Here is a 25,627-nt window from a genome sequence, read left to right on the forward strand (position 1 = left end):
TTATCCGCGCTGTCACAGTTCCAAGGTAAGCAGCACTTTGACCCTCACTTGGCTCTTCCTGGGCAACGTCTACCCACTGTGCTGCATGGCACTCGCTGCCTGCTCCGTGAGCTCTGCCATCCCATCCAGGCCTTCCACCACTTTCAGTAAGAATACTAAGGGGAGGTTGTCCTACCTTAACTGCCTCCAAAATAATTTCTTGATATGGTTAACGGGGGAGAAAGCCTACAAACAAACAAAAAACCAACAAAAAACCCGTACCACCACCCCCAACCTCCCAAAGCAAAACAAGCCCCCTGTATAAAGCTAGCGTAATAAAAAAGCTGCATCCCTAAATGTAATGCTAGGAAACACGCCGGCATAACCGGCGTTATGGGAAGTCTGGAGGGAATTACACTAAAGGTGGCCACTCGCTGTGCTTTTGCCAGAGCCCTTTTCCCCTGGCCTGATTAATTATAGTTAATGTCTCTATTCTTAATCCTAGAGTTGCCAGCTGAGCTGGAGTTTGGCGTTACCCACAGGACCAGGAGCTTTTAGGTGGCACTCTGCGCATGAGATGAAAGCCGGAGGACGAAGAGAGTGGTTATGGCAGTTCGGTTTGTCGTACTGACTGGGCCGGCAGCGCCGGCTTGTCCCGTGGGTGCCCGGTTAGCGGCCCCGGGCGGGGGGGCTGCGCAGCGACCCTCCCCTTGGCAGCAGCCTAACTCCCGGCGGAAACCACTGCTGCCGCCGCCGAGGTCGTGGAAGAGGGGGAGCTGCTGCCCTTCAGCCGCAGCTCTGGAGCAGCCGCTGAGCCCTTCTGCTCCTCGGGGGCCGCGCAGCCCGGCTCCGCGTGCCCCGCGCGCGCCCCCGCTGTCCCGGCAGCCGCTTCCTCCGTGGCCCGCCGCATCCCTCAGCTCCACGGGCTCTCCCTGCGCCGCAGCTGCTCGCTCCGGGGCCGCTCCGGGGCCGGGGCCGTCCCTCGCCCCCGCGTCTCGGCCGGGGGGCGGCGGGGCCGCAGGTGGGAGCGGGCGGCGGGGGGCGGGGCGGCGGGGGGCGGGCCATGGCGCTGGGGCTGGAGGAGGCCTTCGGCGCGGCGGGGGAGTTCGGCGGCGGGCAGCGGCGCCTCACCGCCTGCCTGGTGCTGCTGCAGGTGAGGCGGGCGGCGGGGGCGCCAGGGCGGGGCGGGGGGCGCCCGGCGGGTTGTCCCGGGGAGCCGCCGCGGCCGGCGCTGTCCCGCTTCCGCGTCCCCCGCTGCGCTGCCGGCGCCGGGCGCCGCCTCGGTCGGTTTCGGCGCGTGTCCCGGCCCCCGCGGCGGCCCCGCCCGGCAGCGGGCCGGGGGTGTGCGGCGCTGCCCGCCCCGCTGGGGCTCCGCGCCTGCCCCGCGCTCCCCGCCGGGAGGCGGCGCCGCGGCGGGGGACGGGGCTCGGGGCTTCGCCGCCTTCGGGCACCTGTCCCCGGTGCCCCCGGTGCCGCGTCCGTGCGCCGCTCTGCGGGGCTCGGGGCGGTGCGTGGCGCGGAGGGTGGGCACCGCCGGGGGCCCGGTGGGTTCCGTTCCTTTCGCCAGCTGCTTTCCCGGCCTCTCCCCACCGCCGCGCGGCCCCGCCTGCCCCGCTTCTCCGAGGCCACGGCCCGTTTTCCTTATTTCTGCGCCCGCCTTGCCCGACCCTCGCCTTCCGCGGAGCGCCCCGGCAGCGGCAGGAAGGGCAGCCCGGCCGCGGCCGCAGGTTTTAGACCCCCCGCGTGGGCGGCGGCGGGGGCCGGCAGTGCGCAGTGCCCCCCGGCCCGCGGCGCTCCCCCGGGCGCTGCCCCCCCCGGCCGCTGCCGGTGCGCGTGGGTTGCGCGTAGCTTCTTCCTGCGCGGCCGCAGGGGACGCATCGCCCGGGGACACCCGGCCCACTGCCGGCAGCCAGCCGAGATGTAAAACCTTCCCGACCGTGGCAACGTGCTGAAAATCACTAACGTATGGATATGCTTAAGGATAATTATGTTAGAAAAAATAAAATCACGTGCAAAGCCTAGAAGGCATTGAAAACATCTTGAAGTCGATATTGATGAATAATATTCTCATAAGGATTTCTTTATGAAATTCATCTTTATTCCTGCATGTTCTAGTTTTCCTAATGATCAGCTCAAGGTTTCACTTTCTGCAATGGGGAGAACTAGCAGAGACTTTAACAAATATCTTGGAATTTATTTTTTTTTTTTTTTACTTATCACTACCAGCTGTATTCTTTCAGTACTGCATGTAATTTTTTTTGGCGGTAATAATAATAATAATTATTATTATCTAGGTGTAAGCATTAGATCTTAGCTATGAAACTGATGAAATTCTTACAATGTTCCTTCCCTGTGCCTGGCTACAAAGCTGCAAGAACAAACTGAACAACTTTGCAACAGGGAGGAGGTGAAGCTTTCCCTGAAGGTTCTCTCTGGAGTGGTGCCTGCAGCTCCCAGCTGCCCGGATCACATCTGGGGATTTAATTGCAGTAGACTGCGTTCTGTGTTTGATGCTGGGTAAAGGGGAATCGTTAGTTTAATGAGCAGCTCACAGTATTTGACCGGGTCTCCTTGGGATTGTTTAGGGTAAATGACTGTGTCTTGTTTTAAGATCTACGTGGCTTGTCAGTCGATGCTTATTGTGCTCGTGGGAGCTGTACCTGACTATCATATAGACCAAGAGGAAATTCCGGCGAGCAGAGCCGAGCTGGCCAAGCGTATCCATTTTGCGGACAACTTCACATCTATAGTAACTGAGGCAAGTACTTCTGTCGCACCTACTGCTTCTTTGTTCTTCTGCAGGATGGGGCGCTTCTAAAAGCTGACCGGGGCTTACTGTAATGGAACCCACCCATCTGGCTCTTCCATTTTATTACTATTTTTAAATCTAAAAGTCTATGACTAAAATTACTGGTTTAGCTTTCCTGGTATAAATCTGTAACTCCTTAATTGAGGCTAAACTTTCTTTATATTATTTGTTTTCAGTTTTCTTTACCTTTGAGTGTTTTAGGAAGTTGTTACTAATGAAGAATGATCATGTCACTACAGTTTATAACCCTGGAATTTAGGATGAGCTCCTCCTAATATCTGTTTACTACCAAGAAGAGGTTCGGTTTGTCATGCCTGCACAATCTGCTGGGCGCATAAGCTTTACCATGAGTTCTGTTAGTTTCTCACAGAAGACGCATCTGAAACTGTAAAACTAGAATGAAAATGAAACTCATGCACGACGTCTCTGGGTATTTTCACATGTGCTGAGAGTGGGAGATGGAAGAGATGGAAGTTTGCTGAGTGGGACAGAAGCTTGACCCTTCATCCTATGCCTTGTGAATTCCATACAAGAGGCTGCATTTGCTTTTCCCTAGTCCCTGGGCTGTAATCACTCAGGCCGGTGTGAGTGACCTCAGCATCGCTGCCAGTGCCAGAAAAAAGACTGCGTGGGTGGCGTGGCTTGTAGCGTGAACTGTCAGAGTTCTGCTGATTGAATTCTTGGAGTGGTTGTCAGTCAACTTGTATAAATACAGCAGGTTAGGACTTGGTGTAGCCGATGCCAAAGTTTTTGTTCCCTTCCCATTATCCCAAATGTGTCTGTGTAATGTTTATCTTGGAAAAATGTAGTGACTAGACGTGAGAAGGAATGGTGCGATATCGGATCATAACCTCTGTCAGAGACAGATTTTTTGGTTAGCCTGTTTTCCAAGATCACCCTTCAATTTCAGACTCTCAGCAGGATGTGTGATACAGAGTAGTGCTTAATTTATAATCACAGATCAGATCTTAACTAATACTGTGTTTTTAAATGTAGGAGTCAGTGTTAAAATTTCCAAAATATGTAGTAATTCTCAAGACTTATCAAAACAAATCTATGTTCCCATGCATTTTAGTAATTTTATTTTAAATTTTGGGGTTTTATTTTAATTGTTAATAGTATCTTTTGTGGAATCTTTAGATGCTGGCCCACATTTTGCTGTATGCTAGTGGTCTAGTAACTAAATCAAACTGTCATGGGGAGTTAGAGCTGAGAGGATGTCTGGTTTTGTGATAGCAAAATTGGCAACGTTTTTGTTGGCAAGCTGCAGTGAATTTTGACAAATATTTAACAAACCCCTTTTGTGCAACTGAAGTAGATAGATGCATTCTTTGAAAAGTTACATTCTTCATGCACTATTATATCAGACTTGTTAAAATATGAGCATCTTCCAGCGGCACATGAAGCAGCAGAAGTCACAGTTTGCAGAAGCAATCTTCTCTCCTGTTCTATCCTGGGAGAGGAAGCTGCTTTTTTAAAGTTTATCTCCTTTATTTTGGTGATGGAGCATAAACTTAAATATTTTCAGTTGTCTTCTGGTTTGGCAGGGGCACTGTTCTTCTCTGGAGCTCAGCAAAACTCCAGAGCAGCTCTTAAGTTCTGCTTCAAAAACTGATCGGCATAATTAACTTTGGCATAACTAAGATTTTGTAAAGAACAGCTCAGGCCTGGTTCATGGAAAATCCAGCTGTTAGAATTGTGTCTTGGTCTGGCCTCAGCTCAGTCCCCTGCTTTAACAAGTGACGATGCTTAAGAAGGTGAGTTCAGAAATGTCTTACATTTGGTGTGGAAATGGTCCTTTACCTTTCAGAAGTTGATTTTTACAGCCATATCCAGGAGCAAAAAGCTGTTTTCTCTCTTGAATGAGCCTGAAACACTGCAGATGAGACCAGGGAGTTTGGAATTTGTGTGCTGTGGAGTGCTAGGATGGAGAAGAAGGACTTCTGTCAGCAGTGCTCTGTGCCTTGGAGAGCACATGCTGTGATATTTTTATACTTGAAGTTTCCTGAGGATTCGTGCTCAGGAATACTTTAATGAAATCAACTCAAAGTTAAAAAACTGTAAGTTCTGGGGCTACATCTTTATCCGAAGTGATAGGGTAGAATCTTCTACCCAGTAGGGTATAGTAGAAACCAGCTGCAAATGCTGCTGCTGCACAGCAGTTTTACTGTCCCAGAGTATCCAAAATTCCCCAAAACTCTGAAGTGCTGGAACGCTGGGTACATTGGACTAAAGAAGGAGTCCTGTGAAGGCATTGAATCTTGTCCTGCTCCTGCAACCTGTGTCTTGCGGGCTGCTGGATGGGTAGTGGGTAGAGCACTGGTAATTGGTGGGTTACTGGGTGGATGGAGCTGTGTTTTCTCTGTACTTTCCCAGTATGTGAATTCTGATTGAGTAAAAGCATATGTTTCTTGAGATTGCTCTGATTTAAGTTTCAGTAAATTCCTAATATTCTTTGGGGATCTGCATTAATTCAAGGCAGACACTTCAGGGCTTAAATCCTAGTATGCTGTGCTGGATCTTGGTCATGGGCCTCTTCCCTTTGGTGTTTCTTTTTTTTTTAACCTTCTACTTTAAAAAAATCAAATGGGATTAGGATCCTTCTTCCTTTCCCCAAAGGACATACTGCATATGTTGTTTAAAAAGTCAGTATGATGCTCATCCAATTTTTTAAGGTAAATTTTCCAGTAAATACACTGGGAATTACTTGAAATACTCAAATAAGGATTAAATATTTCTTTGGGTAAAGCTTTGCACTGAATTAGTTAAATTCTTTCCCTGGAAAACCACTTAGGATTTTCTGATTGCCATTCTTTCCCAAGTTCATGATGTCAGCAATGTTTGTAATCTCAGCAGTGCATTTCTGCGAGTGTTGATTCTCCCTGTTTGTAGCAGAGGGACTGCACAAGCTGTCTGTGTGCCTTCCCCCGTCAGGAAAATAGCGGAAGGTTCGTTCTGATTTCAACCCACTGTCTGTTCATTTTCTTCTTTCCTGACAATTCTTGATTATGCTGCCTCAGTTTAGCTTTTGGATGAGGTAGAAAATTTATTTTGTAAAGAAACCCATCACTTGTTTCTAACTTCTGTTTGATGGTAAATTTATATGCACAATAAGATACGAAAATATCAATGGGTAGCTAATAAGTAGTTCTTAGAGCTTTTATAAAACAAGGACATGTTTCCATAATCCCTCTCTGCTTCTCTTCAACAATTTAACATGTGTATGATGAGGAAGGGCACCAAGGATTACTCATGGTTCAGGAAACATAGTTGCACAGCATTAACTCTAAGTACTGCAACAGTGAATGTGTTATTCTTGTTAATGAATAATTCTCATTACCTGTTTATTGAAGTAGCTAAGCTTGTTCAATGTGGAAATGGCTAAGCTGTTAATAATTTAGACTTCACTTGTTTTAATAACTTAAGATAAGTTGCAGTTGCCTTGTTAAAGCCTGGGTATTGGGGTGCAACTAATTGTACTTTCCAAGTTGAAAGCTTATAATGTAATGAAATTGGGGGGGGGAGGAGACAGTAGAGAGGAAAAAAGGAGGAAAAAAATATGACTACTGTTGGCTTCCCTATCAAAAAATTTGACCAAAATTTTAATAGGATATAAAGCTAGAAGTGGGAAATGGCAAGACAAGAATTTTGATAATTTTTTATTTTTTTTGAGGAAGGCAGCAGCTTGGTGTTAATACTTTTAACGATAAGGAGATGCTTTTTTTTTTTTTTGACAGTGGTACCTAATCGAACAAGAAGCCTACAAAGTAAGCCTTGCATCATCCCTATTTTTTGCTGGATTGCTTATCGGAAATATTACATTTGGTCCTTTGTCAGATAAACTGGGCAGGAAACCAGTGTATATCTCAGGTAAGATTGTTAAAAGGTTTTTCTTAAGCATTTTATGTGGATAACATCATCCTTCTCTTTTCTGCCTGTGGGCCATCCTACCAGGAGGCTGGCCGTGGGTCACCTGCTGTGTCATGCTACCAAGTCAATGACCTGTATAAACACTTTGCTTGGAGTGGAGCAGCACTAAAATGGTTAGTAAGAGTGTGCTGAGCGGCACAGTGGTCACTGGAATATCGATGGGAGAGGAAAAATAACCTGCTTTTGCTATGACTGTCACTATTGGAGCACAGTACTCCATACATTGCCTAACCATATTGTTCCCAATAAAAATAATCCACTTTTTTTTGGAGGGGGTAGGAGAGAATGATTTACCTAAACATCTTGAGTGGGTTACTCATGTCCTGGTGTTTGTTTTCCAGCTGTGTTTGCAGCCAAAGTGTCTTTTTGTTTAATAACGTTGTCTCAAGGAAACATTGCCTTTGGCATTGCAGACTTCTAAGTGTGTGACTTGAAAATGGTTGTGATTTTCATATGGTGTGATTTCAGAAAGCCTAGTGTGAGAGATTAGAGACAAAAGAGTGCTATAGAGTGCTCATTCAGGAGTAACTGAATGTGGTTCCTGCCTTTCTTCTGAGTTCAAGCTGTGCACCATAAGTACTAATTACATTTCATTCTCTCTCTACAGGTCTGTTTTTTGATGTCATTTTTGGGTATGTCACAGCATTAGCTCCGAATTATGACACATTTGCAGTTTCACGGTTTTTTGTTGGAATTGTGAATGGTGGAATGTCTCTTGTGTCTTTTGTCCTAACACAAGAATATGTAGGAAAATCATTTTGGTCATTTACAGGTGGGATTTGGGAATATTTAATTATTATTACTGTGCCACATGTTGTTCTATCAATACCTTACATTTTATGTTTGTACCAAGTAAAGTCATTCTGTAGAATAAGTCAAATAAGTGTGATGTTATTCATCCAGGTTCTAATTTCTTTGGGAAGAGTGCCTGAATAAGGAACATGGGATTGAGTTTGTTTGATAAATAACAAAACTGAGCTTTTGGAGTTGGTACATTGATTCCTAAAATTTCTCAATTTGTACAACTGCATTACATTTAAAAAAAAAAATGTTTAGGCAGATCCTGCCAACTTCTGAACGATGCTGCATGGTCTCTTGGGAAGACATTCTTGGAAGTCTTCTTGGAAGCTTCCCTGCACCACAAAATGACTTAGTGCCTGGATAGTGTTTTTTCCACTGCTGAATGTACTGATCATCCAGTATTTTCAAATGTCCTTTTTCGTATGCCACCGCCAAGACTTAAAATAAATTTAACGCTTGCACGTCAGACTGTTGTAAAGCTGGAGTAGCTCAGACTGTAACACTTTTCTGGCTAGCACAGCATGGGGAAAAACTTGGTCCAAATGCTGACTTGCTGTGGCTGTAAGCATGTTTTTCTCATTTCTTCAGTTACCTCATTCCACTGTTTTTCTTATTTCTTCTCTGGACTTCTGGGGATGTATGAGACAGTTGTGGTGTAGTTATAGCTTTTCACTATTTTTTTTTTAAGTACTGAATTTTCTTCTCTTGGGTTCACTTTGTTGACTCATGCCCTCTCTCTCTCCCACCCCTCCTTCCCCTTGCCCTGTTGTCTCTTTCTGCTCCCCCCAGCATTTCTCCCTGCAGGGCCAGCCTCCTGACAGACCGAAGAGCCAGTCTGCTTCCTGCTGCTTTTGCTCTAGGTGCTTTATTCTAGTTCTGCTCAGCTGTTGAGAAAGAGGTGCTGAAAAACTGCTTCAGACCCCCTGATGAGAGGGAGCTGCTGAATGCAGCTCAGCAGTATTAAAGAAGCTCTCTTAGGTGTTGGCTGTGAGCTAGGCTTTGTGGGCAATAGCTGAGAATTTCTGGGTTAGTACAAGACCCATGCTAGTCTGCAGAGGGTTTGCTGTTAGGCTTTTGGAGTTCAAGTTGACCCCATATTTTTAACGTTTTTATTTATGCTTGTTATCGGAAGTCTGTTGTAATAAACTTCTGGCTTGCAGCTGTTTCTGTACTGAACTCAGTCCTTTTACTTTTATAACTTCCAATTTCTGTTCCAGCCTGCCACCTCTATTCAAGATTACTTTAATAGACCTAAATAAATCACTCACTGTCAACACTTCTTCTTCCTGTCCTTATGTTTTCTCTTTAGTCTGTAGTTTCCTGTTCATTTCTTGCTCCCTCCCATGTATCACCCTTTAGAAAAAGTGACACCCCCCCCTCACACACATTATACAAAGGTATTCTTCATTGGGTTTGCTTAATATATTAAGCCAGCTGGTTCACAATGCCATAAAGATATCTCACAAAATTGCTCTTTTATTTAGGTATATCATAGGCTAGGAATTTCAGGCTTCTGCTTAAGATTTTTTTTTTTCTTTTCCCAGTGGTTTCTGTAGTCACTGTTTTGGTCTTGTATTTTTTCAGGTTCATTAACTAATTTGACATTTGCAGTTGGCATTGCTGTTTATGCGTTACTGGGTTACTGTGTAAGAGAATGGCGCTACCTTGCCTTGGTATCGAATACTCCAGGAATCTTCTTCCTCCTTCTTTCTTTGTAAGTGGTTCACGTGCATTATAGTGATAAGAAAAAATACTCAGCGATTTAACAGTTACTTTTTCTTGTAATGACATTCAAGAGAGTGGTATAAACAAGGATGACATTTTTCTGTATGCTTTTGTGAACCAAGCAAGAGGAAAAAATCATACTGTGAAGGAAGAAGCTGTTTTAAATGAAGCAGAAGGTCAGGGTTACCCAGAAGACAAGCTTGTGTTCCTGCGTGCTGTTACAGTTGTGGTGGCCAGCATTGCAAAGAGCAGCTGTGTGCCAGCTGTCCAATAAAACTCAATTACAAATCCGCTCAGGGAAGGGAAGGCCTGCCAGAGGCTGCAAGCTGGAGCATCAGCCAGGAACACTGCCTTCTGCCAAGGAAGGGCTTCAGCGCCTGAAAAGTTTTGGAAGTGATCCTAGAGGGATTTTAGAGTTTCTTTCTGTGAGACGCATGCAAAGGGAAATAAGTGAGAGCACTTGGAATTGCCTTTTTAGCATGATACACTATGTGTCTGCCTGTTTTTTGAGGTCCCTTATGTCTATTCCTAGCACTCATGTGCTTGGGTACCCCTATTTAGAATTCCTACATGGACATTACCATAAAAATTATTATGAAATGCATCAATATTCAAGGAATTAAAAGTGCTAGCTTTGTCTGGCCTGTGTTGTTAAAAATACTCTTTTAACATCCCAAGTAACACACCTCGTATACTTCTGATCACTAGTTAAAGCTGTAGAAGAAATAAAATAATTAGTGTAGAAGGTTGTCTACACGCTGTTACAGGTTGTGTCTAGCGTACAGCACAGATAAAAATCAGAAGCTTTTATCTTTTTTTTTTTTAATTTCAATTACTTTTTAGATAGATCTGCTCTTGAAATGAATTCTGCTAAAGAATACACAAAAAATACACCACCACCATTCCACCACCCCTTTCCTGTAGTCAAGGAAAACAAACCTCTGGGCTGAGGAAAGAAGTTCTGCATAATACATTTTCCTTTATGGTGTTCTGTTTCTGATAGAAATACAATTCCGCCAAATACTACATATACTGGGATCCTCTGAAGTAATGAAAGTTAAGTTTGTTGTAGGGTGTATGTTTCTGTTTGGAGTACCAGAATAAATAAAGGTTCAGTTAAAGATACTCCATTCTTTATTTTATGGCTTGTATAAAAGCAGGAGCATGTGCTACAAAGTGGAAAAAACAGGAATCACGAGCTGAAGTTGTGGTAAGCAAGGATATTCTGATTATACTTGGGAAAAGAGACCTAAAGCTTACATGGGCAGCAGCGAGCTGCTGGAGCCTGATGGGTAATTCCCCAGTAAGGTTTCTTTCCTCTTCACTCCAACTCAGAGCCCCTCTCATAATGGAGAAGTGTGAAATAAACTTTGTGAAAACTGTCTGGACTGTTCAGATAATTGGGATTTGAGGTGTTTCCTGGATAATGCTAGTGTAGCATTTCCTAAGAAGTCAGTTCAGCAGAAGTCAAGATGTAGATTTGAACTCCTCTAACATAACTGAGTGCTTTGTCAACCATCTCCAACAATGCTTCTGTAAGTTTAACTGTATTATCAGAGTACATGGAATTTAATATGCAGAACAGTGCAAATAGAATGTTTTTCTCTGAATTTTGCATTGGCACTTTTTTTAAAGTATTGATTTACAAAATGGAAAGATTGACTTTAGTACTGTGTTCATAGGAATGAATTTGTCATTATTGATTTTTCTGTTCTTTCCTGTTAGTATGCTCCCAGAGTCACCACGATGGTTGTATTCCCAAGGGAAAATGGCAGAAGCTGAAGATGTGTTGCAATATATTGCGCTTGGTAATGGAAAAGAGAGATTAAATCTAAAATTAAAACCAAGCACAGGAGCTTTGAGAAAGGATGAATCAGCACCTGGTATTCTAAACTTAGTAAAACACCCAGTCCTTCGGTGGCGAACCATCATACTGATGTACATCTGGTACGTAGTAACAAGACACCGAGATACTGTGAATGAGTCAGACATGAGGAAAAGGTTAAACTTTTCATCTTTTTATTTTAAAAATTCTGCCCTCAAAAACTAAATCTTAAGTTTATCAGTTGATGGCAGACAATAATAATCTAAAATGATGTGTTGTAAATTTGATGTTTCACTATTACTGCTGTCGGGTTTTATTTTCAGTGTGTTACTAGGAAACTGCTTCAAAACCTACCAAGAAGTAATCTGGTGAGAACATAAGATTTACATTCAGCAAAGTGAGAAGCTGAAGCAGAAATTACTGAAAGGATGTGTATTTGAACCAGTTTTAGGAAGAAAAGGACTACCTTGATTAGACAACAGTAGAAATCTGGTTTAAGAATAAGCCTTTGGAGCCCAGCAGCACATTATGCAGGTTCAGTGGAGGAAAACTGTGGACAAGATAAAGAACAGATTGCATAGATTTATATTTGGTGCTGTCTTTAAAAGCGGTACAACTTGAAAAAAAACCCAACAAACACCCCAAAGCACAGGAGGATGTAACATAATAATAGCAATAAACGGCAGTGCAAGAGGGAACCCCTGGGGTAGGGAAGGTGTTGGTTGGTTGGTACAGCTGCAGCTGTTGCAAATTGGCTTGCAAAAGCTGTTGGAGGAATGGCTCTTTTCCAAAATGCCAAAACCAAGATTTCCCTTTGAAGTTTGATGTCATTTGAGATGATTGTCAGGATATAGAAGAGAAAAGTCATTAGTTTGATGTGTGGGTTAAGCAGAGATGTGCAGAATGTGGGAGAAGCGGCAGGAACATCTTTGCTAAGTAGGACCTTTCCAGAAGCATCTTAAGACTCTTAAAGTTGCTGGTAGGTTAATACAAGTAATTGTGGTGATGAGAAATTACACAAAGGTATTCTTACTTTCTGGAGGAAGAGCTAGCAGCACTGTTTTTCTATCTCAAACCCTGTTAAGATACAGTGCATGGAGCTGTTGGAGTGGTGTCAAAGCAGTTGTCACCCAGCCCCTTATGCTGTTGTTCAGGAGCTTTTGGCATCACCCTCACCTGTGACTGACTGAGGACATACTTCTCCCTGTATCAGGGAAAACTTTCCTTTTCCTCATCACTTGGCCCCGATTCTACTTGGACAGTAAAAGAATAGTGGGGAACAGGCAAAATGTCCTTGTAATATCTGGGGCCTTTCCAACCCAGTGTGTTTTTTGTCAGGTGGGGGTGTGGAAGCTTAGTTCTTTCCAGGGGAAGTGATAATAGTTTGTTGGGGAAGCCTTCCCTAGGGTTGGGGAAGACACTTAGTCTTAAGCAATGGATGTACATAGAATTTTCTTTCATAGGATTGCTTTGCAACAGTGAAGCATTAGCCGCTTATAGCTAAGCTTACTAGATTTGCTAAATAACCTAGGAAAAAAACCCTAAGCCAACAGAAAATTCTGAAAGTTATGCTGTAGATGTATATGAGCACTTGTTTTCTTTCAAGAAGTTTCTTTCTTTAGATAGGAACCGCTCACTTTGCCTTGTTTCCCTTTTGGGGGGAGTCAACAGTTCTCTTTCTAGAACATAGCTAATCCATAACACAGCCCAATTTACCTTTTAAATACTTCCTTAGCCCTAAAGATTAGTTGTGTTACTAATATAACTTTTATGGTTATTTTTAGGTATGCCTGCAGCTTTGTGTACTATGGACTAACTTTAAATGCTGGTGAATTAAGAGGAAATCTGTATTTAAATGTGGCTCTTTCTGGTCTTGTAGAAGTTCCAGCATTTCCTCTCTGCATGTTTTTTATTGAGAAATCCTGGTAAGAAAAAAATATTTCCTAGTTTTCTGCATATATTTGTAGATAGCTTAGAAAAAAAAAAAGGCATTTTTCTTAGTAAGATACTTCTCTGATTTTTTAAACAGTGTTGATTCTTTGGGGATTTACTGCAGGGGTTTCTGTAGTTGCTATGGAAATGGGACTGATTTTCTAACTCTTTTTTTAGTTTTGTTCATCTTTTGAATTACTCAGGAGATGAGCTTTTCAGTGATTAATGTTATTTAAAAAGTTTGGTCTTTATGGAAAGAATATGAGTATCCTAGTTAAGTATCTATAACATATATCTCTTACACCTGTTACTCAGAACAACTTATTTTTGTACTGCATACCAACTGCAGTTGAAAGCAATTTCTAGCATTGCTCATTTTTACTTAAACACTTCAAACAGAACTTTGAAGTGAGAGTTGTTCAATTTTCATTAAGGCATGATAGATGTCCCTGTATTTTCATATTTTCGGTGTATTTGGAGGCCATGCTTTATGTGGGTACTTATTTTCAAAGGCCAGACAGCCTGGCAGCCCAGAGCTACTCAGGGTTTCCTGCAACCTTCAGTTTTGAGTATTTTGTAATGATACTTTGGTCTCACTGAGGTCAGTGGCAAAAAGCTCATTTTCTTCAGTCAGGTGAGGATGTCACTTTTTGGGTTTTTTGGCAGTAAAAAGCTGTCAGCTTGGTCAAGATAAAAAGCAAAACAACTAGCCCAGCCTGCGCCCAAGCCCTACGTCAAGGACATACATTTAAACTACAAACCGCCCAAGTCCTTTGCTACGTTTTTTTCCCCCCATAGTAATTTGTCAAGCTAACGGTAAATGTCAAGCTTTAGGTTTCCTGAAGTAAGGATATGTGTTGTTTTAGGTGCTTAATGCAAAACAGAATGTGACAAACCAGCTGCTCTGTTTTCATTCAGTTTTACTGAGCAGTATCCTTAAAGTATAGATTCTTTGTTGCAAAAATATTTAGAAGATTTTAAGAACAAGTATTGTACATTTGTTGTAGATAAACCGTAGTTCTACAAGTATGGGCTAGTAGTTAGAAGTAGCTGTGAAAGTTAAGGAAGTAACAAGCACGTGTAGTATTTCTACATGCCTGCAAACTGTTACTAAGAGTGTAGTTATTTGTGCTCCTTTGCAAATAATTATGAAATATTTAGGTATGGCAGATGTAGAGATGGGCTGGTGATTTTCTGTCCTGTCATCTTCTCTTTTAAAACACCAGGCAGTAGAAACAGCCTTTGCTTATTTCTATGTGTATACTATTAGACAGAAAAGCATACAAAATAAGTTTTACTGTGTGTCATAACGGCATATGTTTATGCAAAGCTGTAGAAGAGAAATACAGATTAGGAAGCATTAGAACTACATTTGTTTGACTAATATTAATTTGATCTTTGTGTGTATGCACTGAATACCCTTTTGATGACAGGGCCCATTGCCTTGCTCAGTATAGAGAAGAAAAAAGTCTGTCAGTTCTTGTTGCTGAAATAGATGGGTTCTTCTCAAGGCTACAAATTCAACAGCTTAAAAGTCAAAACTTGGCTAGAAATAGGAAAGATTTTGTGGGAGGACTTCAGTACACAAAATTAGGAAAATAATGCAAGATTTGAAGCACTTACCAAGATACAATAGACTTAGAACTGTTGCAATGCTGCTGTGTACTTTAGTTGGTATTTTGCAGACAAATTAAAAAAATACTGAAGGACTTTGTTTCCATCTTTTATCTGGGTGCTCTTTCCTTTTAGGTCTGGAAGACGTAAAACTATGACATGTTTCCTGGTATTTGCAGGATTAGCCTGTATATTTACTATGGTTTTACCAGCAAATGCTGGTAAGTATGTACTGCTGCTAGAGTAGATGTTTGTTAATTTGGATAAAAGCTGACAAAACAATTTAGTGAGTATTTTGTGACAGAGTATTTCAGGGCCTAAAGCCCTGTCTGTTTATACCTCTCTCTGCTTCTGGGGCTAGTCAGGGTCTTGTCTATATCGCTTTTAACTTCCTGCATACTTTGACCCTGTTAATTGACTAAGCTTGTCTGACTGCAAGTCCCTGGCTCTTTGAAGGTCAGACCCAGCTATTGCATTCTGTCTGAAATACTGACACTGCATTCATTTATCACTATTAAGCAGTCTGCCTTAAAGTACTGGATTTAATAGCCAGACTGCAGTGCAGTGTAATGTTAGTTTGACTGGATCTTGACAGTGTGAGATGCTAAGCTTAATTTTACATTTGTTTTGGTGGCATGCAATATTTATAGGAAGAGGAACTGAAGTTTTCCTGAACTAGAAGCTAAATTAATCATTAAAAGACCCAAACCACTAAAAAGCTTTAAAAAATATTTTCTACTTTAAAATTAGAAGTGGAGGTCAGAATTGCGATACGGAAGCCATGGGGATTGCAAGAAGCCTGCTGCCTTTCTCTGTCTCATGCTGTGTATTGTTGCACTGTGCAGTTGTGAGGACAGGTCATGGTAATGGTGGAATATCATCAAGTGTATTTCTTATCTCAAAAGATGTGGGTTTTTCTAACGTTGTCAGTAACATTCATGTATGCTTGGTTTTGTATTTCCACTTTTCATTCCATTTCAAATACAGGTTTTCCCTGATAATATTTATTTTAGCTGGTGAAAACTTAAGTCTACATGACAATAACAAATAGAAGTGGCTGCTCTCTGCTCGTATTTTTCTTAGGATCACTTCAGTGGAAGTGCTTTAGCCTTCACAGTGTTTTGACTGAGGAGCACGAGTGATGTGATTACAAGGTAGCCTTCTACAGGTTGTGTTTATCCTTAACAGTTATAAATACTGTCTGGCATCCATTTCAAATTGATCTCAGAAAAGTCTCAGGAAGAAAAACAGACAGATAAAATATATTGTAATTCCATTTGCCATGCTTGTGTTAGTTCAAGTCCTCAGTTGTTTTGCTGCTCCTTCTATTGAGACGGTTTCTTCCTTTGTTCCAACAAGTTTGCTCTTTGTTCTTTTTATATATTTTAAAACGAACGGAAACAAAAGCAGTAGTGACTGATCATGATAGGGTATTAATTTCTGAAGAGTTGGTGAATTTCAGGAAACCTCCCTTTTCCAGTTGACTTGACTTCTAACACTGTTACATCTTGCTTCACACTGTGGTAAGAGTAAAGCTGGTTCTTGGCCAAGAGTGATCTGTGTCATTTAAGGAGAAAAAAAAATCATCTCCAAGCATGATGAAGATGAGTCATTCTGGATGAAATGAGGATTATTGCATCTCTAGTCTGACCCTCCTATTGCTAAGGAGAACACTTCCTACGTTTGTCTAAGTCTGCATTCTTCTGAGCGATTGATAAGAATCCTTTATTTTATTACAAGGGATTTAAGATTTTAATGAGATATTGGGCACTTGTCTCTCATGTCTGTAATCTTCACTTGGTTCCTAAATAACTGCTAACTTGTGAATGAGAATCTGATCCAAGCAATTTGCCCTGTGGAATAAGCCAAGAACATTTCTGTTATTAAACATGTGCTGAATGTGAGACTAAAAATCTCTCGGTGTTAAGTAAAAGCTGATACATCCCTCAGCTCCCTCTTTCCTTATCACTTAAACTCATCAATTAATTCATGTGAGTATCAGATTAGAAGAAGGTGAAGGAGAGTGGCAGTGGAGAGGGAATGGAGCTGTAATACTCTTTTCTTTCAAAAGCTGATGTAAAGCATGAAGATACTGCATTTTGTGTCAGCTTTATGCTATAGCAAGCAAAGGGGACTTCTCACCTGGGGGTAACTAGATTTTAATTCTCTTTCAGATTTATCTGCTTGTGCTGAACACATAATAACTTCTTGTGACTTCCGTTGATACGCTTTCCACTGAAGAAGGAAAGAAAATTTGCAATTCTTTAAATCAGTTTTTTCTCAGCTCTTGTTAGTATTGGGTATTTCCTTTTGTGTTGAGAATGACCCTTTCTTAGTGGATAGTTTTTTCTGAAGGAAATGTAAAGATTCCTTTAGTTTCAGTACCACTTAAGTGAACTTATGCTCATTAAGATGACAGCAGGAGGGTGAATCTACATAATGACACTGCGAATGAGACTGCCAATGGTGTTTATGGCATCAAAATGAAATCACAGACTAATTCATGTTCTAGGTGGTCTTAAACATCAGCACCATCTTTATCGTCCCCATGCCGTTGTGTCGCCCCCCCCCCCCCCCCCCCCCCCCCAATTTTGCTTCTCTAAAATCCAAAGATCAATTAATGGAAGATTATCCCTTATCAATTAAAACTGAAATACATGAATTTACTAAGTACTTACAACTTTGCCTTTTACCAAAGTTTGAAACAGTTGCCCTGACAGTACTGTCTCAGGCAGAATTGTGTGCATACCACTGCTACTGGACTTCCAGGTGAAAGGGTGTTAGACAATATAGTAGAAGTGTTAAAGATGCTGTGTGGACCTGCTTGGCTGGACCTAGCAAATGACCTATAAATGGTGACCAGAATCCCCAAAGGAAAAGTGCATTCCTTATGCTAATGGCATTACAATTTATAGATATAAAGAAAATAGTGGATTGTTCTGCAAGGATTGCTAAAAATATGCTCCGAGACTGAGGAAAATATAACAGCTATGTCTGGGCTTACTTACAGAAGGAAGCTGATGTGCAGTGAATTTCCAGTGTGCTTTTAATCCCGCAATAATTCCCCACGTGGCCAGCCTTCAGCCTCCCCTGAGGGAGGGAACTTGGAGAAGACGGTGCACTCTAAATTCACTCACTCATGAGCTTTGGAGTGCTAATTTCTCTGTCTAGACAGACTCTTTCTTCTGTTTTGATAGTAAGTCCAAAACTTCCCAAGTGCACTAACACTACATTTATAATACATGGCTATGCAGTATTCAATTGAAGTCTCCCTGGGAGAGAAACAGCTAGTTTTAAAACACATTTGAGAATTACACATCTCTTCTTCATCACTTCATGTTTGGTTGATGGAAGAAAAAGGATGTGCCAGCTTTGTGATGGCACCCAGCACAGCTCTGAGGACCAGGTTCACACCTTTTGATCTGGCAACTGTATGCAATATTCCAGTTCTTACTGAGCAACAGGCAAACTTGGATGACAATGCTGCATCTTTTTTGCATCAACTACAGAAATAACGGCAAAAATGCATCATACTTAAAGACATTAAATAAAGTTTCTGGATTTCAGTTTATGTACAAATGAATTTCCGCTTCAGTTGAAATAGAATCTGACTTGATCAGATTAATAGAACAGAGAATATTCAAGGGCAAAGTTACAAGAAAAGCAATTGAGAAGCAGTCAGACTTTCCCATTATTTAATCAACATCGTCTGATCCAAACTGAAACATGCTGAACTCAGTGCTGAGGAAGAGAACCTGAAATACAGCTGATCAGAGCACTCATTCTTTCTTCATGCTTAGGAGAATGTATTAAATTATCTTTGTATTAAAATGGATGGTGCAAACATAACCAAAATCAGGATAACGAAAGCCAGGTTTCTTTTGCACTTTGAAAGATGCGCACTTCAATTTAGCCAACTAAACTCTGTCTGTTAGTAAACTGGGCTGCATTAGATTTACTCTTTCCAGTTACAAAGTTGTTGCATTTTAAGTCCCAACAGGATGTTCTTGAGGAACAAATAAACTGTTGAGGTGAATCAAGTTCTATGATTTTAATCCAATAAATTATTTAAGGAAGCTATGTTGTCTGTGCTTGTCAAAAGATGTAGTTACTTGGTAAGGTATTCTGACTCTACAGCTGGAAGCGTTAGCCCTTCCATTTAGAGCTGTGAAAGTTTTATACTTTTCCAAAAAATAGGTCCTGTTTTCTTGGTCCTAAATATAATTTTATGTATCTGTTCTTATGCTAGCTCTTAAAATGGTTGGGAAGAACTGAGATATTGCTTTTGTGCTTGTAGTTAAAAAAATCTATGGATGAAACATTCTTTTTGAGTGATAGTCTGTTAAAAAGGACTGCATATTTTCAACATTGTGATAAAAAGAGAAAGAAAATGGACTATGTACGCTCACAGCTTGTTTTTTCTTTCCTGAAAGGTCTGCTCCTCAGTCCCACTTTGTTAGCTTTGTGTGGAAAAATGATGGTCAGCGCTGCTTTCAACATCGTGTATATTTATACATCTGAACTATACCCGACAGTACTGAGGTAACTTAACAGAGTTTCTGGGTAAATGACAATACTTTTCATGCACAAGTGTGCTTCAATATTTAACTGTAATTATTCTTACCTGAAATATCAGTATGAGTTCTTCCTGTAATTAAGGCAGCTTGCCAGGGCTTCTTCTGTTAGTCACACGTTTTGCACCAGCGTGCTTTCCCAGGCTGTTTGTGGCAACTTCCTCTAGGTGTGAATCCAGAATAAAAATAAGAAGACCAACTTCTTACATTGCAATGGTAGGTGCCATATTTCTCATTTCTACTATTGATTTTTGGGAGTAAAATTACAGGGTGCAAAACCAAATGTAACAATGGGATGGAAGTGTATGCTAACTTAATAATAAATGGAGACGGTACAGCAAGGGCTATTTACAGTCTTATATACCTATATCTCCCATATGATTATGCTTTTCTACATCTTTGCTATTTAATTAAATATTCATAATGTAACTCATGTTAATAGTTTCTCTATGACAGTAATTTGCTTTACACTATTTAATTAATGAACAAGTGGGATAAACCCCTGGTTTATTTTTCACAGTTCTTACTAACTCTTTGTGAGGTTACTTTCTCGCCTGTTGTCCCAAGATAAACCTGAGATAGGAATACATACCACACAGGCTTGTTCTTCTCACCCCCGTCCTGGTTCCACATGATTTTCTGAATGGTACTCTTAAGTACATGTTCAGAATTTGAGCTCAAGAATAGCAACTACAAAACTACTGCAAAAATTGAGCCTCTTTAGAGAAAGCAGCAAAGTTGGAAGCTGACGTGGAGTAGGAAGGCATTCTGGCTGGTAGATCTGTCCTATAGCATTGTAGAAGTAGTTAAGATGGTGACATACATCACTTGATTCCAGGATGCTGGGGGATTGGGGGGCGGGGGGAGGGGGAGGGTGTGACTCCTTGCATTGGCTTTTTTTTTCTCTTTTGAGGTTCACAAATTACCATATGTTACAGAGGCATAAAAGCCAGGCTTTGAATGCAGGTTTTGTAATGGAACTTGTGAGGATGGAGGTGGATTGACTGTTTCTAGATACTAAGTTTGTGATTCTTGGCACAGGTTTAGGTTTAATATGCAAGTCCCAAGCGCGCTGACTGAAATTGGATGTGGGGGTTTGTTTACGTTCTCCCTGCCCAAACTTTTGTATTCTTAAAGAATACAAATAAAGGCCTTATTTTCTTTTTTTTCTTTTAGTGTGCATGGTTTTTGACTTTTTGTTTTCCTGTCCCCTCTGCTTCTCTGGAGTTGAGAAACAAGAGAATTAAATCTGAAAATGCTTTAATTTCCCAGCTTTTGCTTGTTTCAGTGTGTTTTCATGTTACACTGTCTTCCTGAGTTCCACTGACATTCGGTGCCAAGTATGTGACAGCTTATACCTAGCAGGAATTACAGTAGTGTCTCTGTGTGTTTGGAATTAAGTGTTTGTGATTAGGAAGATTTCAAATAAAAAAAAAACCAAGTAAAGTGCTGCTTCATTTGAGAATCTGCACAAATATTCTGGCAAAACAGTAACTTTTTGCATCAAATATACAGACTGCTGGTGGAGAAAATGCAAGAATAAAGACAGTTTAAAAAATCAGCAACTGTATTAGACCACTCGTTTTAAATAATATATCAAATTGTAACATTAAGCCATATGAAAGTTCCTCACGTGTGACAATTTCTACGTTTAAAATGTTTGATATTTTTCTGGTCAAATTTAATTGCAAATATTACAGTTCATACAGGAAAAGCAGTGATGGGCAAGTGTTGAATTTAAAGCAAAACATCCCCATCTGGTGGCGTTTGCAAAGCTTTGTAGCGATCCCGGCATGGCGCTGACAGCAGCGCTGGGGCCTGCCGTGTGATGTCAGTGAAGAGGAGGTGGCATAAACTTTATTTTTTGTTTCCCCAATTGGATGTTTTGCAGAAAAATTAAATGTTTTCAGTATTAATGCTCCTTATTTAAACCTACTTATTACTTTAAGCATAAGGACTGTTAAGCATATTTTAAGTTAACTGGTATTGTAATGACAAATACACCTCATGCTAGAAGTGGGGAGGTGCAGCAAGCTGGAGAAAATGTTTGTGCTTTGGGCTTTTTTTTCCGTTTTGATGTGTCTTCAAAATATCTCTGGGAGAACAAAACAGTTAAAAATAGAAAACATCACCACTGTGCATTTTGGACAGAAAGGAAGGTTGTCTTTGGGAAATAAATGTAATCGTAGCTCTAGTAATATAGATGGAAAAACAAAGTCATGTTTTTTTAATGAGAAAATGGTTGCAAAATAATAACATCCTTGTGTGTGATGGGTGAAATCAGAGTGGGATCATTGGACTGTCTAGGATAGCTTTGGAAAGCTTATTTGCTTATTCTCATTGTGGAGAAACTATTGTATTTTCACATAATGGTAGTGGCGGTAGGTAAGTTTGTACTTCTTTGAAATACTTGGCCTTTTGATCTCTGACTTCCTTTGCAAGGAACTCTCCATAATTCTTTCTGTTGAACAGCAATCCTTGGTGAGCATAGTGCAATTTGAGAGCTGCCAGTGCCAGGAGCAGAGAAGCTTTTGCATTTGGGCAGGGCTGCAACCCACTTACCAGGCAGAGCTGGGCAAGCAGTGCAGCTAGAGGAGTGCCACGTGGTATGCATCGCTTGTCAGGTCGCTGCAGCGGGACTAATTGGCTTGAACTAAGCCCCAGGCTGATGTGATTGCCCTGGTTGTAGACCTGTTTTGGCTGGCATTAGTTCAGTGCTGTGCTTGGTGGGATGGTAGGAGCACATGCAGTCAGTCAGGTTTAGTAGGTCTCCTAGTAAGCATGGTGGTAAACCTGGGGTGGTAAGGTGTTAAGCTGTGGGTGGTTGGCTACTGGCAGTGCAGCACCTCAAGGATGCTTACTAATAGTTCTTGGGTGATAACGCTTTTTTCCTCTTGCATACCATGGCATTGTTCTGCATAACCCCAACTCTTGTTTTTTGGGGAGAAGAGCAGCCACCATGAGCCAGTTCTTGCTGTCTCACAGATGACTGGTGCCCATGTCAGGTCTCTGAAGTGGCTGTTAAATACCATATTTAGGAGCAACGCAGAGATGGAAGATTTTTGCATTTGATCAGGAAACGAAAGAAACTGAGGATTTTTGCAACTTCCTTTGAAGAGGATCCTGCTGTTCTAACCCATGCTTTGATTGTCACAGTCTAGATGAGATTGTTTTAAATTTGCCTGAAAACTGAAGTGAGCGCAGAATTCAGCAGCCTCTCTAGTGATACATCTGGCCAAATGTTTCCAGGCTTCACACTGGCAAACATTTTCTCTTTGGAGGTGACTACTGATTTGTCCTCTGTGCAACCTGAGGTGGCAGAAGAGAGGCTGCTGTGGCAGCAGCTATTTCTTGGAGATAGCGTTCAGATCAGATCCTTTTCTTCTGTCTGAAGATCCTGCCAAATTTTGAAATCATTCTCCATCCAGAACAGGGATGTCCAATGAAATTGCCCCATATGGCAGGCTGGAAAACCTCTCTTTTTGTTAAAACTTTTCTCAAGGATTGCACAACAAGGTGGTTTTGCTAGGGTTTGAGAGGGTGTGATTTATCTTGCTAGCAGCTAGTTGTTACTTCAGAGTAACTGCTGAAGGACTTTAAAAACCTTTGACATGTTCATGCATGATTCATTTGTGTATCCTGAAACTATAAATCTTTCATCCTTTGTTTGAAACAGAAATGCTGGCTTGGGTGTCTGTTCCATGTCTTGCAGATTTGGTGGCATTTTGGCTCCATTTGTGCCATCTATGGTAAGATTATTTTCTAGTTTTTATGTAACTCAGATTTACCGAATTATCTCAAAAAGACATTGCTGATTTTGTTACCACCTATATTCCTTGGGAAAAAAAAAATGTTTTTATGAAAAGTAACATTCACTGAACGTCAAGAATTAATGAACAAGATGTTTAAAAATACCTAGTATTTTATCCCTTTTGGAAATAATTTGAAGTTCTATATTGTGTTAATATTTCATCTGTTAGTGAAATGGTTGTCATATAATGCATTCAGTACTGCGAAGGCTCCCTCGGTATCTGGGTTCTTTTAGGCCCGTAAAAGGAAGTATTCCTATGAAGCTGTTTCTGTGAAATGACATTTATTTGGGTTCTTTGTTCTGCCAGTACATGGATAATAGCACAAAATGCTAAAGTGAAAAGTTGTAGTCTTTTGGTTTTGACTGCAGTTCATATGGATTATATATTTTAAGAGCAGGAAACAATGATGGGTTTTTACTATGTATTTTTAATTTTAGAAATCTCTTAGTCCTTCTGTACCGTTTGTGGTGTTTGGAATCAGTGGACTGTCAGCGGGATTCCTGACTCTCCTTCTGCCAGAAACACTAAATAAGCCAATTGCCGAGAGCATTGAAGATGTACAGAGTCCCAAATACCAAGTGCTTAAAAACGAAGAGGCAGAGTAATGTTTTTGTTTTGGTGTTTGTTTGGTTTTTTTTTTTTTTTTTACTGTAGCTTTGTTTTATTTTCCCCTCTATCTTACGTGAGTCACAATCTAGTGCGTATTGGTTAGATTGTGCATGAACGAACATGTGCATGAAGTTTTTAAAGCCATCTTTCTCATTCAGTGGAGATTAAATTTACTCTTTGGCTCTTAAAGATGAGTAAAGGCTAACAGCTTTCACCTGTATGTATTAAATCATATGTAAATGAATACTATTTTGTTTCCTTAAAGGAAGACAAATTTTAGAAAGGTGGTCTAAAATAACTGGAGACAACACATTCAGCGAGATTACTGTGCTTTTACAGTAAAATAACTTGGCATATTTTTCATATATTGGATTATGACTTTTTGTCATGTTTTGTAGGGGAACATAATCTAAAATTAATATATATCTGAGGAAGTGTTTTATCCTTCATTAGTATCCTGGGTGTTAGAGGCATTTAAAATGTTTTCCTGTTGTTGGTAGCACTAAATAAAGCTTCTGAAGTGGGAAATGAAAGTTTTGATTGTTTCAACAGGTAGTAGAATAGAAAATGTGAAGTACGTTCCCCTAAATTTAGGAATGGCTTCCTGGAAGAATTACGGAGGGGGAGAGAATAAAGCTGTGTGTATGTGTGAAACTCCTATAAGAAAGGAATTGTTAGCTTAGAACGAAGCAGGTTTAGTGTAGCTACAAAAGAATATGGGTTTCTTTTATGGCTTCTATTGATATGCTAGCTTGTTATTTATCTGGTAATTATTGTACTTAATCAGTTTAATTATACTACACAATACTATGCTTTATTATTATGCCTAATACATAGTAAAACTGCATTCAGTTGAAATGGAAAAAAATAATTTTTGAGCTTTTTGAATATTGTTTCACTTAAAATTAAAAAAAATCAATAAATTCTGGTTTTATAATTTAATATTAGCCTATAAAATAGGACAAGAAAAATAAGGCATGTAAACTGTTTTTCAATAATTATTTTCCTTCTGTCTGACAGGCAAACCGGTTAGAAGAAAACACTTAAGTTTCAGAATGTCTGTCTGTGGTGGAAAATGAAGCCTCCATTGAGAAGGTGCTATACCAGTTGAAGGGCAGAGCCTTGTTCTATATATCTGACAGGAAATGTTGGAGGACTCATGTATAATGCTGTTTGTAGCATGTTGAACAGTTTTATGCGGAGGCAGATTGAGAAGATGGAAGAAGTTGATCAAAGCTTGTGAGAAAAGAGGTGACAAATCTGTGCATTAATTTAATGACTTAGGAAAAGCATACTTTGGATGTTTGGACTTCTCTACGGTGTCTTAAAGTGAAGTATTAATTTATTTTACAAAATGTAATTGCAAGCTTCAGATTAAGCGATAACGTTGTAATTGAAGTTATGTGTATAATTTAAAATTTAGATGGCCTTATATATTCAGGCAAGCTGTAATCATGAAAAGTAACAGCATCCTGTATATGCTAATTTTCTCTTCAGGTTTTTTTGCCTCTAAATTACACTATACCTCACAGTGTGAAGAGACCAAAGATTTTTATATGGGTTGTTTGCCTCAGTATGTCTAGCATAAGAAACCTGAACAGGAGATATGAAAGGGGAATAAATGGATTTTATTGTGGAGTAAATAATTTTTTAATACAGTTGTACATTAAAAAATATGTACTGTTTAAAAATAATACTATATTGGAAAATTTTCAGGTCTTTAAGAGGTGCATTTAAAGGACAGGATGAGTAACCTTTTAGACAAAGGTTATCAAATTCTAGCTGTACTTGTGGAACTAGAAATTATTGAACAGGAGTCATATATTGTATAATACATGTAATAATATGTAATCCTGTACATTTCACCTATGAATTGGAAACTCCTCCTTGCAAGGGGCAGTGTGTGTGTTTGGTTAACAGTTAATGTATTTACATTGGAATAGATCCATCACAAATATTACAGCCTTTTGATGGGCAAGACAATTTTGTTATTAAAAAGAAAATTATTTAACATCTA

At 40.6% G+C, this 25,627-nt stretch overlaps 1 protein-coding gene across 3 annotated transcripts; it reads left to right on the top strand.

Moving 5' to 3' along the window:
• The first annotated feature begins 1,014 nt into the window (after nt 1-1,014).
• LOC308069805 (solute carrier family 22 member 15-like) lies at nt 1,015-25,627 on the top strand. 3 transcript variants are annotated; one of them, XM_080402762.1, is made up of 12 exons: nt 1,015-1,132; nt 2,591-2,737; nt 6,526-6,658; nt 7,326-7,490; nt 9,104-9,233; nt 10,970-11,191; nt 12,854-12,994; nt 14,751-14,836; nt 19,049-19,157; nt 22,866-22,938; nt 23,439-23,602; nt 24,631-25,627. In XM_080402762.1, exons 1-12 carry the CDS (start codon nt 1,043-1,045, stop codon nt 24,641-24,643), a joined length of 1,473 nt encoding a protein of 490 aa, XP_080258888.1. In that variant the 5' UTR covers nt 1,015-1,042; the 3' UTR covers nt 24,644-25,627. The 3 variants fall into 3 exon arrangements, with proteins under 3 accessions (XP_080258888.1, XP_080258889.1, XP_080258890.1); XM_080402763.1 differs by lacking the exon at nt 7,326-7,490; XM_080402764.1 differs by lacking the exons at nt 1,015-1,132; nt 2,591-2,737 and adding an exon at nt 2,749-4,545.

Source organism: Falco punctatus (genome assembly GCF_963210335.1).
Source record: "Falco punctatus genome assembly, chromosome: 9".
In the NCBI taxonomy this organism is placed as follows: domain Eukaryota; kingdom Metazoa; phylum Chordata; class Aves; order Falconiformes; family Falconidae; genus Falco; species Falco punctatus.

Bases quoted from the DNA above. Each gene is read 5' to 3' on its own strand.
- LOC308069805 (XM_080402762.1), top strand. From the start codon at position 1,043: ATGGCGCTGGGGCTGGAGGAGGCCTTCGGCGCGGCGGGGGAGTTCGGC. The intron at 2,738-6,525 runs GCAAGTACTTCT...TTTTTTTGACAG, and splicing joins TCACATCTATAGTAACTGAG to TGGTACCTAATCGAACAAGA. The intron at 22,939-23,438 runs GTAAGATTATTT...TTTTAATTTTAG, and splicing joins CTCCATTTGTGCCATCTATG to AAATCTCTTAGTCCTTCTGT.